General features: G+C 43.3%; 1 protein-coding gene across 2 annotated transcripts in view; it reads right to left on the reverse strand.

Annotated features, from left to right (window-relative positions):
• The window catches only part of SLIT3 (slit guidance ligand 3), a 533,501-nt gene extending 509,060 nt beyond the window's left edge, over nt 1-24,441 (reverse strand). For both annotated transcript variants that reach the window (XM_065690971.1, XM_065690970.1), the window contains exons 1-2: nt 24,085-24,441; nt 23,744-23,996 (exon numbers count right to left, since the gene is read on the reverse strand). In XM_065690971.1, the coding sequence (XP_065547043.1) occupies nt 23,744-23,928 (185 nt within the window). In that variant the 5' untranslated portion in view covers nt 23,929-23,996; nt 24,085-24,441. The remainder of the gene's footprint in view (nt 1-23,743; nt 23,997-24,084) is intronic.
• Between the last annotated feature and the right edge of the window lie 2,566 nt (nt 24,442-27,007).

A 27,007-nucleotide genomic window follows, 5' to 3' on the forward strand; every position in this document is an offset into this window, starting at 1 on the left:
AAGTCAAAGGTTTCCATTTCTGTAAGTGAAATTACTTGGATGATGCTCTAACTTGAAGAGAGCCATTGTTCATGAAGTTCACTTTGCTTAGACCATTTAGGATTTAACTGGTAACTGCTGCCTCTGTCTTTTTTGATTTAGAAAGCAGTGCTCACCTTCTGAACATGTGCCTGCTCCAGCATGCTCTCCCTCAAGGCTTATCTGCCATTTGAAGAAAAACAGACTAAAACCTTGAACTACTATGTAACACTTCCTCCTCCTGTTCACAGTAGGTCTAACGCTGCTGCAAAGCAGCAGAGTGCCACAGGTTACCCCATCAGTCAATTAAACTTTGTGACCGAAGTTACTAAACTAATGCAGACATTAGTGGTTTACAGCTGGTATTTGTGGGCATCATAATATTTTACATTTCCTTTATAAAGTTTGGCAGCTGATTACGTGCTCAGTAGTGGGTTTCAACTACAAAAACCTAAACCTTAACATCTAATCTTGGTTGCCTTTCAAACATACTTCTATTCATAAGAACTGTTGGAAGCAATCACAGTTTGGAAAAAAATCATCTGGGTCCAAAACACGGGGAAATTATACAGTAAAGGTGAACTGAATTTATATTTAACATCGACAAATACATGCAGACATATTCATCCTACATGAAATCCTTATCGTGCAGAATTCCTGCATTTTGCATAGTATGTGGGGCCAAGAGGATCTTAGATCTTGCTCAACACGTCTGCCCCACCCCGCATATATACAAGCCCAGCTACTACTCTTTGTCATTTCATGTTCAGATAAGTTTGTCCCACCATCTATCAGAGAAAACTCCATTAAGGAACACAGGTCACTTCTAGTGTGACAGCAGCAAAGTTCATATCCCTCGCTTAAAAGAAAATGGAACTGTCATCTACATCAGCTTTAGTAAAGCTGTTGGTATCAGGTCTCTCTTGTTGATCTCTGTTTCCTTTTACCATGTAACACGTTAAGGACAATGCAAGTGTGGCAACCTTGAGAAAGCAGGCATGCAAGGAATCATTTCAATGGGAACAGAAACATGAATTGGACTAGAACGGTACAAGACACCATGAAAGTGACTTCAGATGAACTATTAAAGGGAGTTCTACTCAGAAACATGTCCTGCTATGTTCTAATAACAATTTAATTCAATACATATTTTGTAGCTGTTGAAGATTAAGTCACATAATATACACACTTATTGCATACAGGAATGCTTGGAGCAAGTGTAGCAAATCCTGCTTCATAGCAAGAATTCCTCCGAATTGCTTCACCTTTCAGTCTTCTCTAAAGACAATCTAGTGAACTTAAGACAAACTTTAAAATGTTTTAAAGCACCAGCGTTCTCTGGAGCATACCATTACACAGCTTCAAGCAGCACCAGGAACGCACACATTTCCTCTGTCACACTGCTGAAATTTCAGTTGATAATTATTGTGCTTCACCACTCAACACTTCCAAAACATCCGGACACTGTTCCGAGCCCCCACCCTGTTCCTTGGACTGCAGGAAGTTTATGACTTGAGAAATAAATCCACTTGTCACTTTGCATTACGTGCTTCTCTCAGCCAGACTCACGTACGCTGGCAAGTAACACATGCTCCTCTTACATAGGCCATAGGCTCTATGTGTCCAATATAGAAGATCAGAATTGTGTTTGACAGCGTATCACCACTGCAATGAACGTGAGCATTCTTACAAAAGAGCCAATAACAAAGGCAGATGCTGAAGTCTTGCAACAATCTTCAAACCAATAATTCAATACTTAGAATAAGGAATCCTTATGCAAAATTCAAATCCTTTTATATACAAGGATACAAAACCACAAAACGCTACTAGGTTGTAGCAAGTTCCTGTTACTCAGACTTCATTTTGCTACCTGCTGAACCCCCTATGTCTCCAACATAATCCAAAGATTGTGCCCAAAGATTTGGTTTATAAGCCTGCGAGATATAGGCACTGTCCAGGTTCATAGGCACACAAGAGTCTCTCAGTCTGATGTCTTCCTTCAAGTGGCACATTTGCTCTAAGACAAGCTTCTACTCCATGCATATTCTTTTAAATTACAATTTGTTCTGATGTGGAAAACCACCAGACTCCAGGGCTAACCCTGTTAGCTTTTGGTCAGGAAACAAGCTGCTTAAGTTCAGTTCTCTTTCTAGAAGAACCACAATTCTTTCATTTGGTTAAAGCCATTGACTGTCAATACATGTTCTAGAGCAGCAAAGTTTTCCTCCTTTTCAGCAAACTCTCAGGTGCCAATCTGGCAAACACAGCGGCATTCCTAACACCAGCACTGAAGATCACCTCTGAGGTCCAAGAATTCCTTGACAGTAGCTGATTTTTGCATCTCAATGACAAGCACAGGTCCAAGATAGGAAGTTTTTCAGAAAGTATTTATTAATCCATTTGTCTTTAACCTAGGAAGACAAGGCAAAAACTGAAAATATATGCAAATGAAAATGACCTGCTCTCTAAGGAGAAGGGAATCTGGAGCACCAGCTGCAACTTCATTCAAGTCCTCAGATGTTTGTTCAAAGAATTCAGTAAGAGCAGTAGAGAAACTACAGACTGTATTTAAGAAAAATTAACTGCCATACACTTCAAACGACAGCTCTTACCCAAGTTACACAGCACTAGGATTCTTTCCTGTCCAACTGCTTCCTAAGTAAGGTATGCATGCATTTCCAGTCACAGAACCTCAAATATGACGTTTAGTTTCCGTTCCAGCTAAGTTTTCAAGTGGCTACCACATACCAGCTCAAAGCTGTACACATTGTGTCACATTTGCAACAAGCGCATCCCCATAAACCCCAACACTCTGGAAAAAATCTTGATCGACTCAACACCCCACGTATCCCGCAGGGAAGATGCATTTGTCTTCATCTTGCTGGTCAGCACTTTCCAACAAGGGACACACAAAACTGCTGTGTCACACAGGCAGCCCACTGGGAATTAATAAACATCTCTCCTGTCCCCTGAGAGCCAAACAGGTCAGCAGCCGACCCACCATCTAGAACTCACATCCAAACAACCCTCAGACAGCACACAGCTCTTGGAACTTCAAAAAGTTCATGAAGAACAGAAGTAAAATAACCTTCCCTCAAATGCAAGGATATAGCACACATGCTTTGTTATGATTCATTTGTAAACCATTCCAAAGGATTCATTTTCAACTACAAATCAACTTGGTGGCAGCAACATGCAAAACGTGGGAGCTAAATTTGAAGCGATAACAACTGAATCCAGATTCCTGACTCAAAAGAGTTACTGATATTTTTCATTAGCGCAATTGGCCCAACTACCTCCAGCAGCACACATTCCTGGGAAACAAGGCTTGTATTGTTCTGCCATTACAGTGCTAAAGGACTTCGTGGATCCAAGCCACCTGCTAGAATGACAGCTGAGTCATCCGCTGAAAATGTTCCTGTTTGATTTTCTTCCCAGCCCCCAGTCCCTGTGCAAGGTAACCATGAACACAAACGCAACACATCTGAGCTGGGGGAAACAGGCATTTTCACAGGTAAGTTAACCATTCACTTGCACTCCACAACTTAAAGCCACGAAGAATACCTTCTGGATTGTTATGAAGGCTACCTGCAAGGTCGGGCGCAAACAGTTCTTCAGTAAAGCCTTCCTCTTCTCTTTACAAGTCCTCTTCCTCTTAGCTTGGGAATATGCGAACAACCACACCCATTAAGAGCAGAAAAACCCACTGCCATGTGTGAACGTGCCCACAGAAGAGCTTCTGGAAACCCTCTGCTGTATCTGGTTTATTATTTTAGCCATTTTCCAGGATTTCTGCTATGGAGTTAATTTGTCTTTAATGGGTGTGGACTGCCACTACCCTCTTAACCTTAAAAGGCTAGAATTCCCTATAGCAAGCGCGCAGCCATTCTCTTATGCCTTCAATCCAAGAACTTCAAAGTCACCATGATAAACTACTCAATTATAGCACTACCCTGCAGCCCTCTGGCAGCACAATCTGCATATCTCCACATTTAACATATTTCCATCTCAGCTTTTGCAATGCAGTAAATAAACTCCTGGAACTGGATTTTATGAACTACACAAACCCCTTTAGTTTCCAAATCACTTAGGCAAGTATGAGTATCACTTCTAAAGAAAAAAAACAAAACACAAAAACTAACTTCAAAATCATGTTCAGCTGAAGGAATTTCGTATTTTAAAAAAGATGGCACCTCCCATCTCCATTTAAGACTTTTTAAGCTATTTCTTCTTCTTAACACAAACAGTTGACTTGGCAAAGGAGCACAGGGATTTATTTTTTTTCCGACTTCTTGGAAGACTGGTACTCTCTGAACATTTCACATCATCTAGTTCAAGATAAAAAAATTCCTCCCCATGCAACAACTCGAGGTGGGGAACTGTCTGACCAGGGAGTTGCTTTGTAGTAGGGTTAATGTGCTGCTCTGCAGAAAAGGAACCTCCCATGGCAGGGGGTTGGAACTGGATGACCTAAAGGTCCTTTCCAACCCAAACCATTCTATGGTTCTATGATCTTGGAGTCCCGTTGGGCCACAAAACATCAGTAGTGTGCCCTTGTACACTAAGGGCCACCCCAAACAGATTGTAGTAGCAGAGTGTAGCCAGAAGGCATTTGACAAACAGACTGATCTCTCATTTGTGACAGTTCATGTGCAACGCTGTACCCAGTTTCAGGCTCTCCATTATAAGAAAGGTGTTGATACATTGGAGAGAGCCAAGGAAAGGTCTACTGAGACTATCAGGAAGCTGCAGGACACAACGAGCAGAGACAACTGGCCTTGTTGAACTTAAATAACAGGTTAAGGGGAGACATACCTACCTTGTAGATAAGAGAATATAGACCCCTTTTCTCTGGTCTGCAGTAAGATGAAGTCATATAGGGAGGAACATCAGCAGAGAAAAAACAAGCCCTGCCACAACCACCAGTTCTTGAAAGGGTTCAGAAATGGGTACTGCACAGAATGTCTTGACAGCAATAGTGGGACACAGACACTTTGCTATCAGTCGGTATCCATATTAAACCAGAACAATAAATTTAACAACCCAACACTTAATAAAGTTAGTCGTTGTTGGATTGCACCACACGTATGACACTAGGCAGTTTCAGTCTGCAGAAAAATTCAAGCAGTAATTAAATAGCCACACAATAGCTGGAATGTACAAATTCTTTGTTGCAGTCCATCACGCTTCTCTAACACACCTACACGATACAGCTCTTAATTCAAAGAAATTAGATCATTCCTTCTGACTGCAGAAGGCTTTCAGGTCTGACTCACACTGTTTTCTTTCTGTCTAACAATGGGAAAACTGATCTTTGAGGTTAAGTGCCCTAATTTTGTGAATAACCTATCCATTCTTGAGCCCATTACAGCAGCACCCCGTTAATGACCCACATGAAGCATCCAAATTATATGGAACTGCTTGCAGGCAACACACTTCTGCCCTCATCCTTATAAAAGTAAGAAAAGAAAAATGACTTTGCAAACTATAGGTGTTAAAAAACACCAAGAAAAATTACCTTTTGCAACCTGCACAATGGCTGAACTCCCCACTGAGCAGATGGCTGTTGGAAGTCATACTGAGACCTGCAGAAAGCAACAGAATGGACTGAGGAACTGAAGTACTATGCTTCTTCCAAGGAAATAGGTGTTTGTCCCAGCCTGCATGAACTCCTGACTGATTATTACAGTTTGCAGATTTTATTATAAAGGAAATGTTATGCTAGCAGAATAATGTTCTAACAGTACATTTTACACTTCCATGCCCTCTGCCTTTGTCCCCAAGGTCTTCTAGTTACTGCTGATGCACTCAAGATCTCCCTTAGCAGTGTCATCTGTGCCCTTGTGAAAGATAAAGAAAGCCTGAAGAAGAACAAATCAGTCAGGAGGTTCCACTGGCACAACCTCGTGTGCCACTACACAAATACAAAGTTTATGAAACTCGCAGGAAGAGCTCATTTTTGTGCAACAAATGCAGAAATATACCACCATTAGAATAAGTAATGTGGTGGGAGAGCTTACGTAGTAATGTGTATGCTTGGTGATGGTTGAATACAGGGTACTCAGTAAAAACAGGCAAGGAAGAGGAGGAGGAAGAGAGGCTGTCCCTCATATGAAGGAACAGCTCAAGTGTCCGGAGCTCCTCTATGGACCAGGCAAGAATCCCATTGAGCGTGCAGGTCTGGAAGTGACATTACTGTAGGAATTTGTCACCAGCCACCAGCTCAGGGTGAAGGAGGAAACAATACTCCTCTTCAAGCAGTGGGGGAAGGCATCCAGATCACAGACCCTGGTTCTCGGAGGAACCCGAATCTCCCCAACATTTGCTGGAAAAGTAGCACAGGGGCAGGCAAACAGGACAGGAGGTTTCCAGCGGGTGTCAGACACAGCTTCCTAAAACAGATGCTAGATGGGCCAACCATGGGGAAGTTTTCCTGATCTGCTACTCACAACTGATGAGGTGACTGGGGGCAAGATATTCAGTGGAATCCTTGGCTTTAGTGATCATGACAGTGACATTCAAAATGCTGAGGGGTGTGATGAGGGGAAGGAGCAAAGCATGACCCCAAACTTCAGGGACAAATTCGGTTTTGCAGAATTCTGAATTTTCTTACAGAATTCAGGATACTGATGTGGGGCATCTTGTGGAAGCAGCCTAGAGTAACCTTAGCACAAGAGCACTCCATCCAGACGCTGAGGAAAATGAGTGTATATATCGGAATACCACCCAGGCTAAACTGGTGTCTTATGAGTGAGCTCCAGGGCAGAGGAGAGGTTGTACACAGGAATACAGAAGTACAAGCATTAATTGATGGTATTAGGAAAGCCAAAGCTCAACTAGAGATCAAGCTGGCAAGGGTCATCAAGAAAAGCTTCCAGCAGTACATTAGCTGTTTACATTAGACAGTTTAGTGACAGACTGAGGTATTCAATGCCTTCTTTGCATTAGTCTTTACTGGCACGGTCTCTAAATCTTTGTGTCTAAAGATAAGGTTCCAGGAGGAGAGGAACAGCCAAGTAGTGGCAGAGGATCAAGTCAAGCATCTCTTCAAAAATCCTGACCCTTACAAGCCTATGAGAACAGACAGAATGCATCTGTTGGTTCAGAGAGATCTGTGCAGCCTGATCTGTGCTGATCAAGTGCAGCCTGGCTGTGACATCTCTGATACAAGTAAATATTATATGTGTCTTCAGAAAGGTTCAAAAGAATGACATGGTGAAGTGCCAGCTGGTCAGCACCTCCCTCATTTTGGTCACTGGAAACATCAGTGCCAATACTACTGGAAGCAATTTCTGGATACACTGATGATGTCTTAAAATAACCAACAGATTTACCAAAGTGAAATCACACTTGACCAGTTCAAATGCCTTATATGCTGAAACGACATCTGTGCATTAGGGGAAAACACTGTCTTTCTCAACTGCACAGGGAATACTGTGCCCAATTTTGGGCCCCTCAGTTGAAGAAAGAAGTTAATAAACTTGAGCAAAAAAATAATGAAGAGACTTGACTATGTAAGATGAGTCTGAGGAAGCTCAGCTTGTTTAGTCTGGAGAAGGGCAGGCTTTGGGTGACCGGAGAGCAGCTTTCCAATACCTCCAGAAGAGTTTCTCTGACAGAGCAAGGCTCTTTACTGAGGTACACAGAATAACAGATACAATGATCATACATTTAAACGGGAGATTCTGGTGTTCATAATAAAACGGTTACTATCAAGACAGTCAGACTCTGGAACAGGTTGCATAAAGGTGCTATGGCTTTCAAGACCAATTGGACAAAACCCTGCGTATCCTGTCTGAATTGCATGTTGACACTACTTGGAACTGAGGCTGGACTAGGAGGCCTCCTGAAGTCCCACCCAGCCTTCAGGATTCTATGATTCTACATTTTCCAGAAAGAAAAGGGTAAAACGTCTGTTGGTTTCTGCTTGGGGCTGAGGTAAGGGATTAGTAGAAAGCTTTAAATCTGAAGCACATGGAAAACTATGGAACATTTTAAAATACAATTGCTACAGAAACATTTAATATGAAAAAGCAAGGATGTGCACATTAAAAAGAGAAAGTACAGTACTGTGTCATATTAGCTCAAGGATCATTTTCATTCATATAAAATAACCCAAACAGGTTAACAAATGCTTATGCAAAACCTTAATTTTTTACTTCTTTAAGTTCTTGATTTTATTTAACCATTCCCACTTAATGCCTCTAACTGTAGGTCATGTTTCATATCCAGCATGCTCCAGCTGGGTATATGGACATCAGGTGGCTTCCTCAGTCCAGAGCTAGTCCAGCAAAGACCAAGCAGTTACACAGGCGTAAGTCAGACAATATCAAACACTTCTTTGGGCCATATTTTCCCTCAACTATTAAACAATCTCATCAGGATACGAATAGATACATGCTTGCACTTCAATCTCCATCACTTTTGGACTTTTTAAAGGTTACCCAAATAAGTTTACGTTCACTATCTCAAATAGGAATACCTTGTAAATCAATGTAAAATACACGGTGATGACTTCAAAAACATCTTCTAGGAAACATGAGCATTCTATTCTTCAGAGCTAATGCCATTACTTCAATTTATGGCAAACACTAATACTTTCCCAAAATTTAGTATATAATGTTAATTTAATGTTTAATGCTAATTTAATGTTAATCAAGGACTTATAGAACAGAATGCAACGAAGTGAGAAACATGGACTGACAAAAGTCTTTTTCACAAGATTGGCTTTCACCCTGACTCTTCTACACACTTGCCTTGTTTTCGGTCAGTTTTGTGTGTTTAATTCCATACACCGTCAACCACAACAGGCTCATCTCAGGTTAAAACCAACACTGCATGTAAACGTCAGCAAAATTCCCATAGTTTCACTCCACAGAGACAGTATCTGCTGTTCGCATTTATGTCTATTTCTCTTAACTATGTGGTATGTGACTGAAAATAAAGCAGTGAAGAATCACAGAATGCTTGGAAGGGACCTTAAAGACAATCTAGTACCAAACCCGCCCCCCCCCCCAGGGCAGAAACTGCTGTCTGTTGAGGTGCTCCTCACTAACACACACAATCTGATGTTTAGGACTAGAAATGTTTCACACCTGCTTCTGACTGCTAGAATTCTTGATGACTTGGGGAAAAAGTTCCACCAACAAACAAATGATTTTAGTGAAGCCTGACATGAAATTCAAGCTTTGATTTCATCTCCTTGCTCACTTGCAGACATGCACAGACTAGAAACTCCTCCCAGGAGATCTTTTCCTGGAAAGGCAATAGAGGTCTTGGTTTGTGTTCGGTTTTTTTTCATTATTGTTCAGGATTTGCTGGGGTTTTTCTTTAATTTAACAAGCATTCAGTTTCATCAACTCCATCCCTTCCAAGTACCACCACCACGAGCATACGTGTCTACTGGAGCCACTAAGGAGCAGATAAAGCCAAGAAGTTGCAGTAAAAGGTGTAGGACAGCTTTAAAACATCAAATGAAATTTTGAGCAAAGTTGTGTGTTCACTTGACCAAGTTAATGTCCAGATGTTACAACCACAAGCACTTTCTTCATTCTCAAGCAGATTCCCACCCCCCTGTCTCCCATTCTCTTCCAACGTATGGTTTTCAGCAGTTGACTTGCTGAGGCGCAGCTGAATTGATTCCGCAGTGTTTGTTAGATGAACACAAAACTTGAGTTTTTCTAAATAAGACTTGGCACATGTATTTGATTTTCCAAGTTACTGAGCTATTCATGCCTATAAAACCACTTTGCACTAAGCTTATTATATGCTTAAGAACTATGGAAGAACAACCTTGGAAAATATCTGTTCTTTAAGATGAAGTTAACATCAGCTGGGAACAATTCATTTCAACTTCTAAAACACTTCCTAAGCAATTAGTTAAAGAACTTCCCAGAGGAAAAAAAAAACTAAACACACACAAGCCCCAAAAAATCCATAAACCACTTTTGATTGCTCCTTATCTTTTGCTGCCATTTCATATGTTATCTATTAAAACTCACAACTCCAAAGGATCATTGGGCTGTTTCTTATACTTTCACATTCTTATCTGAGAAACTTATATCCAGATGTGTGTTTTCATCTCACTCTGAAGAGCCAGCCTTTGCCTTAGGGCTTTATTTCTCAATATCTACTTCCACTCCTAGAAAACAAGTTTTCTTTGCTCAAGAACTTGTGATCTGTTTCACCACTTCATTCCTGTCTCCAGCTTACCTCCCTACTGCATTTATTTTGGCATTTCAGAAATGCACAATTGCTTCCCTGTGCTATTTCCTTATAGGAAGTTCCCTTTTTTGCTCCCCAGCTATATTCTTAAAACACCATCTCCAACCAGCTCTACCACTTCAACAGGATGAGGCAGGCAGCCTCTTCTTATTACTCCACAGCTATTTCAGAGCAGCTCATGACCCACAAGTTCCCACCTTGCTGCATGATGCTGTAACCACTGCCACCCTCAACAAGCAAACATGTTCCATCCATTTCTTTCTGGAATTCCATTTTCAAAACAAATGTACTTAACATAAGGTCTCCCCAGCCTAAACAAACAGACAAAAGATAAATGTGTGGAATATCCATAAGTTAAGGTCCCACTAAAGTTCAGGCAAACCAAGCTTTATGACTAACAGGAAGGCACCAGAAATTGAAATTGCTTTCACGATGCAGCTCTTCCTTGCTAAAACTTACCAGTTATATTGAAAGAATATGACTCTTCATTAAACATGAGTGCCTCCATATCTGTGGACAACCAGCACACATACAGTGATTAATTTTAGTGTGCTTGAGGTCATGTGGCCATATCTGTTACATGAGTTTTAGATGCTACGTATTATATTCTAAAACAGAGAGAACAGTCAAAACTTCAGCAGACAAAGAACCTATGTGTTTGCTATTTTCATAGAATCATAAACTAGTTAGGGTTGGAAAGGACCTCAAGATCATCCAGTTCCAACGCCCCTGCCATGGGGCAGGGACACCTCACACTAAATCATCCCACACAAGGCTCTGTCCAACCTGGCCTTAAACATCACGAGGGATGGAGCATTCACAACCTCCCTCGGCAACCCATTCCAGTGCCTCAGCACCCTAACAGGAAAGAATTTCCTCCTTAGATCCAATCTAAACTTCCCCTGTTTAAGTTTTAACCCATTACCCCTTGTCCTGTCACTACAGTCCCTGATGAAGAGTCCCTCCCCAGCATCCCTATAGGCCCCCTTCAGGTACTGGAAGGCTGCTATGAGGTCCCCACGCAGCCTTCTCTTCTCCAGGCTGAACAGCCCCAACTTCCTCAGCCTGTCTTCATATGGGAGGTGCTCCAGCCCCTGATCATCCTCGTGGCCTCCTCTGGACTTGTTCCAGCAGTTCCATGTCCTTTTTATGTTGAGGACACCAGAACTGCACACAATACCCCAAGTTTCTTATATATGTTTTTTTCCCCCTCTTAAGGGGGAGGAAAATCATCAATGTGAAACTAAATTATGTTCTTACATTAAGCTTTTGGTAACAATTTAAAATCTCAATCTCTAATTGAGAACTTATTTGGCCATCCATCTTTGACAAGAGAGCATATCCCAAGGAACACCATTTTCTGACCACATCACCCAAGTTCTGATGACACCACCCAAGTCTTGGAAGGCAGATGCAGGGACTGTGAGAATGAAGACCTTGGGCCCACTGTACCAGAGGATCTGGTTTGAGACCATTTTAAGAACCTGAACGTGCACAAGTCCATGGGACCTGATGAAATCCATCTGCAGGTCCTGAAGGAACTGGCACATGAAGATGCTAAGTCACTGGCCATCATATCTGAAAAATCATGGCTGTCAGGTGAAGTTCCCGACGACTGGAAAAAGGGAAATGTAACCCCCATTTTCAAGAAGGGGAAAATGGAAGACCCAGGGAATTACAGAGCAGTCAGTCTCACCTCTGTGCCTGGCAAAATCTTGGAGCACATTCTCCTGGAAGGCATGCTAAGGCACATGAAAAACAACAAGGTGCTTGGTGACAGCCAGCAAGGCTTCAGTAAGGGGAAATCTTGCCTGACCAATTTGGTGGCCTTCTATGATGGGGCTACAGAACTGATGGACAGGGGTAGAGCAGCTGATGTCATCTACCTGGACTTGTACAAAGCTTTTGACGCTGTCCCACACGACATCCTTGTCCCTAAATTGGAGAGATATAAATTTGATGGATGGACCACTCTGTGAATAAGGAACTGGCTGGACGGCCGCACACAAAGAGTTGTGGTCAATGGCTCAATGTCCGGCTGGAGACCAGTAACGACTGGTGTCCCTCAAGGATCGGTGTTGGGACCGGTCTTGTTTAACATCTTCGTCGCTGACATGGACAGTGGGATTGAGTGCGCCCTCAGCAAGTTTGCCGATGATACCAAGCTGTGTGGTCCGGTTGATACGCTGGAGGGAAGGGATGCCATCCAGAGGGACCTTGACACGCTTGTGAGGTGGGCTGATGCCAACCTTATAAAGTTCAACCAAGCCAAGTACAAGGTCCTACACCTGGGTTGGGGTAACCCCAGGCACAGCTACAGATTGGGCAAAGAAGAGATTCAGAGCAGCCCTGCAGAGAAGGACTTGGGGGTGCTGGTCGATGAGAAAATGGACATGAGCCGGCTGCAGTGTGCGCTCGCAGCCCAGAAAGCCAACCATATCCTGGGCTGCATTAAAAGGAGCGTGACCAGCAGGTCAAAGGAGGTGATCCTGCCCCTCTACTCTGCTCTCGTGAGACCTCACCTGGAGCATTGTGTGCAGTTCTGGTGTCCTCAACATAAAAAGGACATGGAACTGCTGGAACAAGTCCAGAGGAGGCCACGAGGATGCTCAGGGACTGGCGCACCTCCTGTATGAAGACAGGCTGAGGAAGTTGGGGCTGTTCAGCCTGGAGAAGAGAAGGCTGCGTGGGGACCTCATAGCAGCCTTCCAGTATCTGAAGGGGGCCTATAGGGATGCTGGGGAGGGACTCTTCATTAGGGACTGCAGTTATAGGACAAGGAGTAATGGGTTAAACTCAAACAGGGGAAGTTTAGATTGGATATAAGGAGGAAATTCTTTCCTGTTAGGGTGTTGAGGCGCTGGAATGGGTTGCCCAGGGAGGTTGTGAGTGCTCCATCCCTGGCGGTGTTCAAGGCCAGGTTGGATGAAGCCTCGTGTGGGATGGTTTAGTGTGAGGTGTCCCTGCCCAGGTCAGGGGGGTTGGAACTTGAAGATCTTAAGGTCCTTTCCCACCGTAACTATTCTATGATTCCATTCTATGATTCTATTATGAAATTCCAGGTAAATGTCTTCCATTTTATGATGCATTTTTTGGACTCTCTGAAGAAAAACTGAAGTTTGGAATTAGAATCTTTTCTACTTTGGGGCAAGCTGTTAGTGGAAAAAGCTTTCCCAATTCAAGCTTTTGTTTCATATATTCTACTTATCTAATACTGCATCTAGTGTTAATGCTAATATCATTTTTGCTAGACAGACAATAGAGTACTTCCTCAATTCCAAAAGCTGCTAAAGCATCAGAAGTGCTCATTATCTACCAGTGCACACCCAGAGAAAGTGCCAGTGAAAACAGTACAGGAGGCCAGCTTAGCTGAATTGGCTTAAAATACTTAATTTGACTCTGACCTGAGAAAGTGCATGAGACTCACAACTCACTGCCTGTATCTTCTGAACCTGTCAAGGCTGTTTAGCAGGGTCCCATAAAATACACACCAGTAATACCTCACAATCTACCAATACATTTATTTTGTGCAAGTTAACTAACACATCCCTTACCTGCCAAAGATACAAAGGAAAAAGACCAACTGAAAAATAAACCCCAAGGATTAAGAAACACTCTTCTCACTATTAGCATGCACAAGAATGCATCCATGCCTCTGCTTTCAGCCTGGTGTTTCCATGATAGTTAAACTCTTATCTTTTGAAACATTTCATTCACATACTCTTCTTCCCCTTCACTCTGCTTCCTTACTTTCCCCCCTGGGCAAGCAGCCAACCTTGACAGAATATAGCTCTTGGAAAAAACAGTTCGGAGCCAGACATTAAACCCAGCATTTTATAGTGCTGCGATTGTGGAGATCAGAACCTCAGATTTACTAATATGGAATTTATTACCATTTTTGTTATCATGCCTAGGAGCGCCCTTATGATAGCTCAAGATTTCTTCATGTTAAGTGTTTTATAAAGACGTCCCAAATGGCTTTCAGCAGAGACAAAAGGAGCAGAGGGTGAAGACAAGCAATGAGACAGTACTGACCAGTATAGCAGGCACAGTCTTCAGCTATAAAGGAACCTCAATTGTATCACACATTTTTAACTGATATGAAAATTACAATAAAAGTAAAATTGGGCAAAGCTACCTTTCCTGTTTAAGAATAAGGACAGCTCTTCCCAAGCAAGAACATCAAAATGGAAGGAAAATAACATTAACCAAAGTAAATCTATTGGAAATGGAGTTCATTACCACCACCCTACCCCCTTCTACAAGCACCTTCTCAGGCTGTGCAATGGGTTACTAATCTCCAAATCATTAACTTCCAGAACAGGTTGTCCCTCCACTCACATGGAGCCCTGGCTGAATCAGAACCACCAATCTTCTGTCTAGGGAGATGGGAACAACTGTGAAGACACAGAGAAAACACTCCAAAAAATTACAGGCAACTGATTTGTCCTGTTCTTTTGGGCGACTGCCTTGTGCGTACAGTCACAGCAGAATGTCACTACGGCATCCCCACACAACAGAAGAGGGGATGTTAAAGTTAAATCTCCAATTTAACTCCTCAATACAGCATCGCTGATAAAAGCCTTGCATCGCAAACTGGAATGAACACAGGTCCACATAGCAGTCAGCAAGGTTTCAACAATAAGAACACTGCCTCCCAGAATTCACAGTGTTGCTTGGACTCTACATATATTTAATAGGTGTTTAAGTAACCTGATTCTACTTCCAAAGGGTTGGTTCTTCCCCACAGCACTGAAGCAGGACAGCAATCACAGTGACCTCTCCACAGGAAGCGTAGAAAGCTTCCTAAAAAGCCCCTTCAATGTAAGAAGTTAAGAATCATTTCTGCAACAGTATTGCAAGTGCTCAGGAAAGCACAGGCAAAAGTGAACTGGTGAGCAATACAAATCCCAAAATGAGCTTACGATTAAATTTCAGATGGGTTTTCAAGGTTTAATGAAAAGTTAAGACCATCTTTAAAACACTGAGTTTTCTTCCTCATTTTAACTGAGCTGGTGTTTATTGAAAATGCTCCCTTCATCAGTGAGAGAAAAGCAAAGAACATAGCCATCAGTTAAAAGCATTTCCACATGAGGGACAAAATTATATTAAGGCCTCAGAAAAAGAAGTAACTCACAGGTAGAAAGGTAAAAATCTAATTAAGAGCTCCAAAAATGTATCAGTATAGGTACTGATACATTTATATAATTAAAAACATATACTGCAGCCATCAGATGGTGTAAAACTGAAAGAGAGACAAATTTATTCTGACAGAGACAACCAACAGACCAGATTCAGCTAGAGGGGGGAGGGAGCTGAAAATAACCAGCAGAGAGGTAAGAATCAAATGCTCTTTTCCACAGATGTGGCCCTCAACTCATCAATACGTATTCCGAGTACAAGATGACAGATCTGTTCCCCTTATGTAAATAGACAGAGATCTTTCATGTATTTAGTACCATTCGAAAAGACTGTCAGTTGCTCACAAGGCCATTTCTCGCAGGGAAGTAGTTTCTGCTATTGGTGAGAGCCATTCAAGATCCTAAACAATATGTGTGGCTGAACAACATTAAAAACAGATCTGAAAATACAGTGCTATAGATCTCTAGAAAGAGACCTTTGCCACATGTCACTTCTACGCATTCTCCACGGCATCGCCATTGTCTCCAGAACACTTTGCCATTTGAAGTTCACTTCAGCTTTTCTCCCCAGAGTTATCTTCACTCCTTCCTTCCCTGAAGTTAGAAACTTGCTTTGTCTCAATTTGCAGTGGACAATCAACACTACTTTGATCTGGCAAGAGCAAAAAATAAGCCAAACAGGAGAAGAAAAGCCACTTTAGGGAGCTGTGGAACTGCAGGACAGATGATACATATGTTGATTCCTACAGGTGCCATCATTAAGCTTCCACCAGAAAGCTGGCTCTACTTAAAACTGCTTCTTGATCTGCTAGCACTAGAATAGGATACTTGTCACAGTCACACATTCTCCTCAGCCACAGATCAGACAGTGTTGAAAAGGGTTTCAATCCTGAGCCACAGAAAATCTTTACCTGATCCAGTCAGTATCCATCTGTAGTTGCAAGTGCTAACAAGTACTTAACAGAACTAAGCGATACTAGGTTACTTATGGAGAACACAACCTCTTCCTGAGGTTAAGACATTGGAGATAATTCAGTAGTTGTAGTATTACAAGACACAGTGAGCTTACATCAAGACCAAAGTCCAGCAGCAGGCCTGCACTTCATATAAGGCATTTGAGCATTCCACATTAACTTAGAAAGGAAGATTCATCCCTTTAATCACACAGAGCTCGCTACAGTGTAGTGCCTCATGAGGCTGGAGGCAAAAAGAAGCTTCAGAACTTGCAAGTTGACAATTCATTCCCAATTGGACGGAGCTGCTAATGTTACTTCAGTAACAAGATGCAGCTACATTTGGTAGGTTGAAATGTAGAGAAAGAGAAGGATAAAATAAACAAATAAATAAAGGAAATCAGGAATTTCTGGGGGAGGAGGTGGTTTAGTTCTGAATTAGATATATTAAAAAATCTTCCAGTTGCCTGAAAAATTTCTTGGGTGGTCAACTACAGTCCTCAGCCAAAGCTGGAAGACAGCTCAACTGAAGTTCAGCCTTCAGAAAGTCTATCTATCAGCACACCATCCTTACCAGGTGTAATATGCGGAAAACACGGAGTGCCACAATTGTGGCTACAAAAGGATTCCAGCTTGGAACTCAAAGCAAGATGGTTTTCAGTTAATTCTAGTGCAACAAGTGTTAGCTAATGCAACTACAGTAGTAACCAATGGCTTCTGTTCTGTCTCTTGGTTCAGGAATAATCAAATCTTTTTAAGATTTATTTATTCTTTATAATATTATTCCTTATTAATAATTCTCAAGATCACGGAAAAACAGACCCCACTAGACCACCAGAGAAACAGCTAATTCGCCTAAAAAGAGCAGCTGCAGCAAGAGGCAGCCCAGGGAAATCAAGCACTGCAGATGCCACAAGAACTATAGCAAGAATTGTAGAAAAATGAAGCTTCAAAGTCATTCAAGCTGTGTGCCTGGGAGGGAATACATCCCGGTTTAAGTCTTCCGAAGAGTCTCTCCAGTAAACAAGCTCAGTTCTTCACATACAATGGCTGAAACTTTCTCACTGAATGTCCCTATGAGAGCCAAGATCTTTTCCACTATCTCCCTTAGAACTCCCCAAGCATCTTATGAGATTTCTGCAGCAAAACCGTTTTCTTTATGCTCCGCGGAAGCTGAGGAATACAAGTGCAGGGTCCTACACCTGGGTCAGAGCAATCCCAGGCACGGCTACAGACTGGGCAAAGAAGAGATTCAGAGCGGCCCTGCAGAGAAGGACTTGGGGGTGCTGGTCGATGAGAAAATGAACATGGGCCGGCTGCAGTGTGCGCTCGCAGCCCAGAAACCAACCGGATCCTGGGCTGCATCCAAAGGAGTGTGACCAGCAGGTCGAAGGAGGTGATCCTGCCCCTCTGCTCTTGTGAGACCTCACCTGCAGCACTGTGTGCAGTTCTGGTGTCCTCAACATAAAAAGGACATGGAACTGCTGGAACAAGTCCAGAGGAGGCCACGAGGATGATCAGGGGACTGGAGCACCTCCCGTATGAAGACAGGCTGAGGAAGTTGGGGCTGTTCAGCCTGGAGAAGAGAAGGCTGCGTGGGGACCTCATAGCAGCCTTCCAGTACCTGAAGGGGGCCTATAGGGATGCTGGGGAGGGACTCTTTGTCAGGGACTGTAGTGACAGGACAAGGGGTAACGGGTTCAAACTTAAACAGGGGAAGTTTAGATTGGATCTAAGCAGGAAATTCTTTCCTGTTAGGGTGGTGAGGCACTGGAATCGGTTGCCCAGGGAGGTTGTGAGTGCTCCATCCCTGGCAGTGTTCAAGGCCAGGTTGGATGAAGCCTTGTGTGGGATGGTTTAGTGAGAGGTGTCCCTGTCCATGGCAGGGGGGGTGGAACTGGATGATCTTGAGGTCCTTTCCAACCCAAACCATTCTATGATTCTATGATTCTATGATTAGGTACCACTGAAATGCAGGCAACAAAGCATATCAGATGTTAGTGTCTGTGCAGGACAGGCTATTTTTGTTTTAAATATAGCCAGAAATGCTTGAACTGAAAGAAAAGAAAAAAAAAAAATGCTTCGCATTGATATTCCAAAAGATGACTTGTCGTACTCAATATGATGATCAAATAACTTCATAGCGATCGGCTTACAAGTGACAGTGTACAACACAAGGGGTTTTATATAGACTGCTGTATGACTATAGAGGTATTAGTACTGTCTTATTTTTGGCCTCACAATCCATCTGTACAGGTAAGCTATACAGACCTTAGTACACACCTCACCTAACTCGTACACAGATTCCAGAGGGGAAAAGCAATACTTGTCACCTAGATTTTAGGACTTCCTAAAAGGACACAGGTGTTCCTCAGAGGGACAATTTTCCTCTCACCAAATTCTTCCACATGAATCAACACTCAGCTACAGAAGTAAGAAATGAAAAACACAATCAGACTCAGAGCAACTCATTACAAAACTCTGCATTAAGTACTCCGGTGCCTTTGATCTCAGAATCTAACCAAAAGTTGTGCAAACAAACACAATGTGACAATGGCCACTATTTGCTTCTGTAGCTACCAAATTACAATAACTAATTTTATCCTCCTTCCTGTTTCCGTCACTTCAAAACAAGGTAACAAATTTAATAGCATAAGACTCCGATCCTAGACAAGTGCACGTCACTGTCCACTCTAGCATAAGTAGTCAGCATTAAGTTCGTAAAGGGAAGTATCCAAATTAAATTAAGCAACTCAGTCAAGTTTTCCCAGGATCAGTGCTCCGAGAGCAAGCTCAGGGCCAGAGCCATGTATGTCTACTTACTGACACATGACTTAGGAAAGTAGAGATTTGGAAATGCTCCGTGCAAGGTTTTGTAGACTATTACTACAGACAAATGAGTGGTGATTCCCAGTGAGAACAACTCTAGAGAAACAGAACGCCAGTGTAAGACTCAGGGTAATTATACCTGCAGGTGTTTAACACTGTGTTCGGCAGTAACGTGGAAGCATTCAAGACAGGAGCTTAGATTTAATTTGGAGACAAAACTGAGGAAGTCGAAGACTTATTACAAGGCAGTGCAACTTCAGCAGCTACATACACCTAGGCCAAAAACGCCATAATAATATATTCGTATAACAGAAACCCCAGACCACATGAAAACTCCAGAGTAAGCAGATGACTAAGCTTCTAAATTGCACCTAAATGTAGACACACTCAATTTAGCTACTCAGACAAAACACAGAACGGATTAGTCTTGCAGGCTTTATCAACTGAGTAAGGTAAAGAATCCTTCAAAGTAAAAGACAAAACAAAGCAACAGCTAACCCAGTAAAACAATTAAATAAGCAAGACTCTAAGCCACCAAGTATAAATTCATCAACAACTCAAACATGGCTAAATCCTCCAAAAAAACTTCTACACATACATAATGTGCTGAACTAGACATCAATGGAAGGCTCGTGCCTCATATTCAAAGAGAATGCAGATACTGACCTAGAAGACTGAGCAGTTTCTCCATGTCACTTGTTCCTTTCAGAGATGAAGAACACAACTGTCAAGCAGGTGGCTTTGATCTGCTCACTGCATTTACACATCATCTCAAGCTAAACATGACTATCAGCATCATTAAGTGTTATAAAAAGTCACATGTATAATATTATACAGATAGAGAAAACATTTCCACTGAAGAAAATGACATAAATAATCACATATAAGACTGGAAGCGCTACTAAACAAACTCTGGTTAAAGGAGTTTGATAAAGGAGCTTTCTAAAGAACTTGTCAATAAGCTGCAAGATTTAACATCTTTATGGAGGTATTTACATATTCTTAATTTCTAAATCCTAATTTCTGCTTTATTAGCATAAAATATCAGTTTAAATCAGCTTAAACAGAAGAATCACTGCACCCATCCCCAGAAGTTAACTATTATTAGGGTTCTTCATAACACAAAGTCTATAAACTCCTCTTTTGGGTAGGAGATCAAGTTACTTAACAAATGTGGGATGAATCGGTAAATACTGACAACCGGCCACAAGGTCAGCTGCACCACTCTGCTCTTGTGCAGGGTCCTCCGCAGAGCATCACATCTTGCGATGTAGGGAAAATCTCAGACCTAGTTCCATGTGTCTCTCTTCCTGTGTGAGATGTTGGCTATTCTGAGAGTTCCCTCTCTAGAGCAAAGATAATTGGAAGCAAGTCTTGGAAGTGACAACTATTTGTTTCACCACTCATTTTCTCCAAACGGAACAATTTCTTTGTGGAGCAGTATACAGCTTTCACCTCTTTTTAGCTCTGCACAAAACCAAACTGAGCAAAGCTTCAATCTACACCACACAATTAAAGGGCTATCACAGAATGTAATAACAAGGTAAACTGCAACATAAACCTAATACTACCTGCTATATTTGTAAAGCTGCTATTAAAAATGAAGCTGTGTAAAAGAAAGTTTAGGATAGTTTTACAACTCTGTGATCACTGGTTAATTTGTGGATTCCCCTCAAGACAGGCAGCACAGATACAACAACTCTACAAAAACTACTCCTTCAAAGCATTCGGGGAGCGAGAAAAGAGAGCATACATCACATTTCTCATGAAGAATCAGTAACCAAAGCTCTGGTGATGCCCATTTCTTGGGGTATCAGGAGCTCATCACACGTTCACTTAATAGAGCTTCACAGTAAGACGTATTTCCCTTCTCTTCCAAGACATTTCCCATTTTTCTCCTTTTCAGTTTTCCTGGGCTTTCATATTAACACAAATTTAAATGCTATTTACCTTGGCTCCACTAGCCCAAACAACCTGTAACATCTGTACAAACGTAATTCTAAAAGCTTAGTGGCAAAATACTTTAAGTGGTGTCATTAGATCTTTTTATTAAAGAAAACTTTCCGACTTGAACAGGTATGTGCACTTCTCAGATCAAGAGGATGCAGAAAGAAGTGAAGAGCTTTTCATAGCACAAGAGTCTAAGAAGTAACCTGGTGTGTGGCCATCAAGAAACTTCTTAAAATCATTTTCCCAACATCTAAATATTTCTCTGAGATTAAAAATATCTTTCTCACTTCAGATATAACCAATTTGGGATTATTTACAAGTTAAACTGATTAAAGACTACACATCAACCCAGCGATGTGTCATGTAGAGTTACAGGTTGCTGTGGACCACAGAGGAAAGTGAGGTATTCCGATACACCCAGCATCTGGCTGGTGATCTACAAGCAGAATTTAGACTTGGAAGATTATAGTGTTTTCCCTTTCTCTCATTGCTTACCTCGGAAAACTCAAGTTAGTGTAATTAGTACAAGTCTGTATTTGACAGAATTGATACTCGCTTTAAGCACAGTAGTAACGAAGACGACAGTGAACACTATAAAACCAGTGAAAGGCTCATGATGGAAAATGAAGCCAGTATTTTAAAACATGGAATAATGTGTTACTACATGATCTGTCATGTGCTATTTCCACAGGGTTTCAGTCGCTGAATGCTCCAATAATACACTAAAATAAAAACAAAAAACCAACCACCAAAACCAAAAACCCCACAGCTACATTTCATATTCATCAGCAGCATATCTCTGAGGTTAAATATTCAGACTGAATATTGTGAAACAGCTGCTATTGTTCTTCATGCAGCCATTCATCTACAACTTAAATCTGTAAATGCCACCAAAAATCATCATGACCAAGAGCACAGCAATTACACTTTCATTCTTTTTAACACTTAACATACAAAAGCCAAGAAACTTCCTCTTCTAGCTTAGCTTCTTACAGCAGACAAGGAAAGTTAATATCTCTCTTAAGTATCCTCAAAAGTGAAAACCCAGTAACACAATTCAGTCCCCCTAAAGCTCAGGCAACAAATGAGCATTTTGAAACTCTTCTCAGGTGGCCACCTAACCTTGCATTTGTGAATTCAAACATTTAATGCTAGGCTTTGACTGTTAAAATCACCCAAACACACATCACCAATGACGCATACAAAACATCTGTGTGATCACACATACATACAGTGGTACACTACTTGGGTACTGGTTTGTTGTGGGGTTTGTTGTTTTGGGGTTGGGGTTTTTGCTGCCCATCAGCTGGAGAGAACACAGAAGTTAAGCTTCCTGTAACACTGACATCTGAAAACTATTGTTCACCCAGCTGGGGTGAAAAGGAAGGCTGATACAGCCACAAAACATGAAAGATGTTAGAACAGCACAGTAATCTATCTGCATATTGCTATCATTTAAGAGCTCTCAGCACTATAAAATGAATTTAGCAGCAGTCAAGGATCCTATAAAATTCCATTCTGGGACACAACTTAATCATTATGAGGACCATGCACAAAAACTTTGTTTGCTCAGTAACTTCAGCGAGCTTCCTTTCTTGGAGGAAAATTTGCTTGAGAGTTCAAAGTTTCCCTAGCTCTATGATCCAGGAGGAAATGAATTTGGAAGTCAGGCCATACAACCTCCAGCACTTGTAAACAAGTTCAAAAACACGGTTCAGTTATCAGCTAACCCACATCAGGCACAAGTCACGCCGGAGCCCAGCGCAGAGCCTCCGAAGCTGTTTAACATTCCATTCTGGACATCTTCGTATCTAGCACCGGGCACTCTCTGAAACGTGCCATATGCTATGCATTAAGCAACGTCAGAGATGCCGTCCTCAGCACCAAACGAGTGCCAAAACTGCATCAGAGAACTGAAGTTTCCTTTTAGCTTTCTCCTTATAAACTTATTGAGCAAGAAAAAAAGTCAACTAAAAAAACCTCATGAAAAGTTATGATACAGGAGATTTCTATGCACACATTCATTACATTCTTCTGTGGGGAGTCTGGAAGTGCCCCACAATATTACTGTCATAAACCCTGAAGCAGATTAGAAATTAAATAACCAGCTTCCCCCCTGCAGTTTAAGACAGAAATTAGAGGCTGTTTTAACGGGACTTCTTATCCATTTGAATCAGTTCACGGCAGTAGTCGATTTTTCCATGGTGATGAAGTCACCATGCTGAGAAAGCAAGGAGAAACTGCTACCAGCCACCAGGTGAAAGCACCCAGGCTTCTAGTCACCTAGTAAATCGGTGCTTGCATTGACAATGATTACTGCTGGCAGCACCACGGGTACAGACCTAAACTCCACTAAGACAAGTGAATGCAGAAGCAACCAGACGGTAAGTGAACCCAAAAAATAAAAGGTGAAACTCTCAAAGGAGCTGATTTTTTTAAAAGCCAGAACAGCCGCAGGAGAGCTGCAAGTTCGGGAAAGCTCCTCCCCTTCCCTCCCAAAAACATTAATCCATGTTTGATTACTGAAACTGCTGTTAGCAAGTATGCTGCACCGATAGGCAGGTGTTGAGAAACTCATCCCAGGTGCTTCCACAAGTACTTGCGAGCCCTGAAACCGTTTCTACTTACAGTCTCTCTGCATTCCTGGGAATATCCCTCGGTACAGTTTTGAGTCCCAGTCCGTGACAATCCACGTTGGAAGCGATACATGTACATTTATGTGGGCATCCTCCGACAGGCATCCAACTCGCAGAGCTCCAAAAGCTCAGTATCATTCCAAGGCACAGAAACGCGCTTCTTCCACCAGACAACATGGTTTCTTGATCGCTTCGGTGGGTATAAAAGTGCACGCAAGCAGCCGGCCCTTAAAGATGAAATGCCTCTAAGAAGAAAGGGGAAAGAAAACAAGAGGCTCTTAGTACAGCCCAAGGGAACCCACCACTGCCATCATCGCCGGAGCACCAGCAAACCTTCAGAGGCGCCTGAAAAGGTTACGTTAGGTGGAAGAAGGTGGGGAATCGCCTCTCGGGCTCAGGTTTCTTTCTGCTATCTACGAACGGAACCAGGAGGCAGAGAGTTTAACAGAGCTGGAGCCAGGCGCGTCCTCAGATGCAGGAGAGCCCGGGAGCAGAGGTAAGCGCACACCACGTCCCTCAGAAGCGGTCTCCAGAGCAGCCTCCTCCTCCTCCTCCGCCCCGCATGGCCCCACCTGGGCTGGGCAGGTGACCCTGGGCGGGGGTGACCGCCGCCCTCCGCCGGGGCACTGCCTCCCGCCGCTCACTGCGGCTGCCGGCCGGCGGGGCCGGCGCGGGGAGGCGCGGAGGCGGCGGCGCTCGCTGCCGGTGCTGCGCTGGCCGCCGGCCGCCCGCGCCCCAGCGCTCTGCATGGCAGCGGGCGAGCGCCCGCCGCGCCGCCGCCCCCCGCCCCAAACACCGCCCGCCGCGCCCATTGGCTGCCGCCGCCCTGACGTCACCAAACTGCCCAACTTTTGGAGCGCGGGGAGGGGGGCGCCGGGGCCGCTGCCCCCCGGGGAGCGCGCCCCGCTCCGCCCCGGGCAGCGGGCTCGGGTCGCCCCCCCCCCGGGCAGTTTACCTCCGCCCTTTGTTCCTGCGTTCCCACTCCCCGAGTACCCTCTGGCGGCGGCGCCGGGGCCGGCCTGCGCCTGCCGAGCCGAGCCCACCCCGGGGACCGAGCCCTCCGCCCGGGCTCCGGAGCGCGGCAGCTGAGCTCCGGGTTCTCACTCCTTGAAGGTGCTGCCTTCAAGGGGCAGTTCCGTTCTCGGCCCGCGGAGCTGGAGGCTCAGAACGTTCGACCTTCCATGTACTAAAAAGCACAGAAATAAGGCGGTATACCCTGTAAATGTGATAGCATCTACAGATCGGTTGGAAAATTGCAGGGCCTGAGAGACACACAAAAAGGCTTCGGGTTGGGTTTCTTTCAGGGTAAGTGTTAAGGCTCTAAAGTAAACCCATGGGCAGGATGGTTTTCTTGTAGCACACCACACGCATACAGTGACCTCCTGCCCCAGGATAAAGCTGGTGTAAGCACCTCATGAAAACCTGTGTCTTCTCTATACTTACTGCTTTATTTTGCACACTTACAAGCTGTTCCAAAGGCACTTTCATGCATTACAGACATGGGAACACAGGTAGCCTGTTCATCTCTGGTACAAGCTCTTGGTCCGTAGCAATGGAGTCTAGGCTCTGTTCCTGCAGTTGGGAAAAGCTTTCCTTTTCACAGTGCAACAAAGATCACGGCCAGCATGACCATGAAACCCTCAGAACACCTCCAGCGATTTGACAGCCTGAGTAACAGCAGGTAGTGCTCAAAATGTGTTCTCCGCTTTTTTGTCTGAACATACAGATTGAGCAGTTGAAGTGAAGGGCTTGTAGGAGAACAACCACTGTGAAATGCTCGCTGTAAGATGTGGATACGGCACACTGGTGAGCAGCGGCCCAATGCCTGCTCACTTGTGGCAACATTTGCTTCCTGCTTTGATTACTGGAGTCTGCCATTACTGGAGACATTCCAGTGATTTTTCCCACAGCAGTGGGGTGTCCCCTGTACAGCCAGGAAAGCAGCTACTTCTCAACTGCTCTCCCTAACAAGCAAAGGCTTGATACCAGAGCAGTTCATTGAGAACAAGAGCTCGCCAAGGAGCACATGCAAGACCACAAGTTATCCTTCACCTCTCCTGGTCTGAAAAGGCAATAAAGTGATCTTCCCATTTCACAGGGAATTACATACATGAGAAACTTCATTTTTATATAGAAACCGCTTTGATCAAGCCTTAAGATTGCACCACTCACACAACCAGACCTCGAAGTTGAGATATGTAGCAGGCACTCAATGTGTGAAGGCTCATGACAAATGACAGGAGGTTTGAAAAAGCACAGAGGGACTGTGGCCACTTCAAGCTGCTTCAGAGAAGATTAGTAAATAAGCTTCTCCCTCCTCTCCAAATCTACAGAAACCACACATTTGGGAAGGTGCGTGTAATTCTGTCTGTATCCCCAGAGGAAACTTTCCTTTCCTGGGACAAGAGGCAGAGAAAGATCACTTTAACCTCCTGTGTTAACAGATACTGTATGGGGAAAAGCCACAGCACTTCCTCCTTCTTCCCCCCCAGCCTTGCAGCACTCCAAAGAGCAGCTATAGCTGTAGGAACTTCAACAGTACCCCTCTTCTTTATCCTCTTGAGAGAGCAGGAGCACAGACAGCTCCAGGCATGTCACTGCCACTCACCGCTATCTATTCCGAGGCAAGCACCCTCCCCATCTAGTCTAGGAGAGATCAGCTCTTGAACAAGGGACAGCTGGTTCAGACCAGACACAGCAATCACAGTGCTCTTGAGGACAAAGGACGCTGAAAGCTCCGAGGTCTCCTCCATACAGACTGGAGGTGAACATCCTTAGCTCAGTCAAGCAGAGAAAATACTTCTGTTGTAACCTATCTTTTCTTGGCAGCCTGGCAACAGTATTCCAAAGAAGACTTTTTTGCCTTCTTCAAGTTTACTAGGAAGCATCTTCCCAGCTTCAGAGATGGCCATATGGAAAGACACACACCACTCTCCTCAGGATGGAAGTACAGAAGCTGCCAAATACCACGTAAATAGGATTACAGGTACCACAACTGTCACAGCCTGATGGCAGTTTTATTTTTACAGTTGCTAATGTTCAGCTGTCATTAACTTCAAATTCTAGAATACGCTGAAAAATCTCCCTAAAGCCTCTGAACCAGAGAGAATGGCAGGAAAAAAATACGAGCTGGAAGTCAAGCTTATCCTTGAAATACATTTCATTATTATAACAACTAAGAGGCATATTCCCCTACATTCCCATTAAAATAGCTTAAAGAGAGTCCCGTACTCTAAAGCCATGCCACAGTGAAGCA

This window comes from Lathamus discolor, chromosome 10 (assembly GCF_037157495.1).
Source record: "Lathamus discolor isolate bLatDis1 chromosome 10, bLatDis1.hap1, whole genome shotgun sequence".
In the NCBI taxonomy this organism is placed as follows: domain Eukaryota; kingdom Metazoa; phylum Chordata; class Aves; order Psittaciformes; family Psittacidae; genus Lathamus; species Lathamus discolor.